This window comes from Ailuropoda melanoleuca, chromosome X (genome assembly GCF_002007445.2).
Source record: "Ailuropoda melanoleuca isolate Jingjing chromosome X, ASM200744v2, whole genome shotgun sequence".
Taxonomy (NCBI): Eukaryota; Metazoa; Chordata; class Mammalia; order Carnivora; family Ursidae; genus Ailuropoda; species Ailuropoda melanoleuca.
In genome coordinates, this window is record NC_048238.1 from 43914914 (window position 1) to 43916404 (window position 1491).

The following is a 1491-nucleotide window of genomic DNA, read 5'->3' on the forward strand; positions in this document are numbered from 1 at the left end:
AAAACCCCAAAAACCCTGGGGCCCAGAAGGGGGTGGGGAAAAACTCTGTCCAGTATAAAGGCACCATTCATATCTACATTTAAAAACAAACTCAACTTGAAACCATTATGCTAAGTGAAAGAACACAGTCACAAAGGATCACAAATTGTATGATTCCATTTATATAAAATGTCCAAAATAGGCAAATCCATATAGATTAGTGGTAGCCTAGGGTTGAAGGGCCAGGGGGACTGGGGGAGGGATGGAAAAAAAAAAAAAAAAAAAAAAAAAAAAAAAAAAAAAAAAAAAAAAAACGGGGGGGATGGGGGTGTGATNGTGATGCCTAAGGAGTGTGGTTTCATTTTGGAATGATGAAAAAACATTCTAAAATATTTTGCAGTGACAGTTGCACAACTAGAATATACTAAAAGCCACTGAATTGTATACTTTAAGGGGGTAAACTGTATGATGTATAAATTATATCACAATAAAGCTGTAAAAGTGAACTTGGGCTGCAAATGAGCACACATCTGAGCTTTAGTCTCCATTCACGGGGGCAGAAGAAACCCTTTAGGGTAGAGAAAAGTCAGGGAAGCATCCCTGAACATGGTATATGGGTCAGACAGGAAAGCATTCCAGAAAGAATTGAGATCATAAATATAATCTTGATCTTAAGGGCAATAAAGCATGGATGGTTTTAAGCAGCAAGAGTGACATGATCGGATCTGTACTTTAGAAACAGCGCTCTAAATCACTGAATTTTACATTTAAAACAGGTAAACTTTACGATGTATAAATTAGATCTCAATAAAGCCAAAACCAAAAATGCCTCTGGGGGGCTTGAGGAGGACAGACTGGAGGGCATAAAGTTGGAAGGGGCTGTGGCAGTTTAGGTGAGAGGGTTCAGGCCCATCTGTTGGGAGATGGGGAAAACTGGTTGGGGGAGGGGGTAGGGGGAGACTCAGGACGTCTTGCCCACAGGTAAGGAGAACCCGGTAGAACTTGTTTTCAGAACCCAGAGCTCCCAGACTTCAGCCCTAGTGCTCCCGCCAGCACTGCAGCTGCTCCGCTGACAGGTGATGGAGGCACTGTTCTCCCCCTTCAAAGAGAAATGCACTTCAGAAACATATTTCCAAAAAATGTTGCTAAGGGTTTTATTTCTAACAAGAGGAAAATAATAAAATAAAATTAAAATAGGCTTCAGTTGGAACCAAGTTTCTTGTTTTGTTTTGTTTTTTTGAACAAATTAATTACACACCAACAATATTCTTTTATTACAACATGAACCCAGGAGGAGGAAAGGAGAGAGGGCAGGACTGGGAGAGAAGGTCAAGGTGGTCGTGAGGACAAGCACCAAAAGCTTTCTTCAGATCATAGGGAGCCTGCTCAGCTCCCCAACCAAATTCATTTAAAATAAAAAACTGTGAGCACAGCTATGTGAAGTTTCCTCCTCCTGGGTGGAACAGTCAGGGGAAAGGGTGGGGAGGGGGGGAGAGGGAAGGGGGTAGAAAG

The 1491-nt window shown here is 41.9% G+C and overlaps 1 protein-coding gene across 2 annotated transcripts in view; it reads right to left on the minus strand.

Moving 5' to 3' along the window:
• Positions 1-307: 307 nt before the first annotated feature.
• KDM5C (lysine demethylase 5C) overlaps positions 308-1491 on the minus strand; it is a 33873-nt gene continuing 32689 nt past the window's right edge. The window contains exon 27 of one of the 2 annotated variants that reach the window (XM_011234259.3): positions 308-1078. In XM_011234259.3, coding sequence (XP_011232561.1) covers positions 941-1078 — 138 coding nt within the window. In that variant the 3' untranslated portion in view covers positions 308-940. Of the gene's footprint in view, positions 1079-1108; positions 1433-1491 lie in introns of those variants that run through there. The other variant, XM_034649883.1, reaches the window with a different exon arrangement.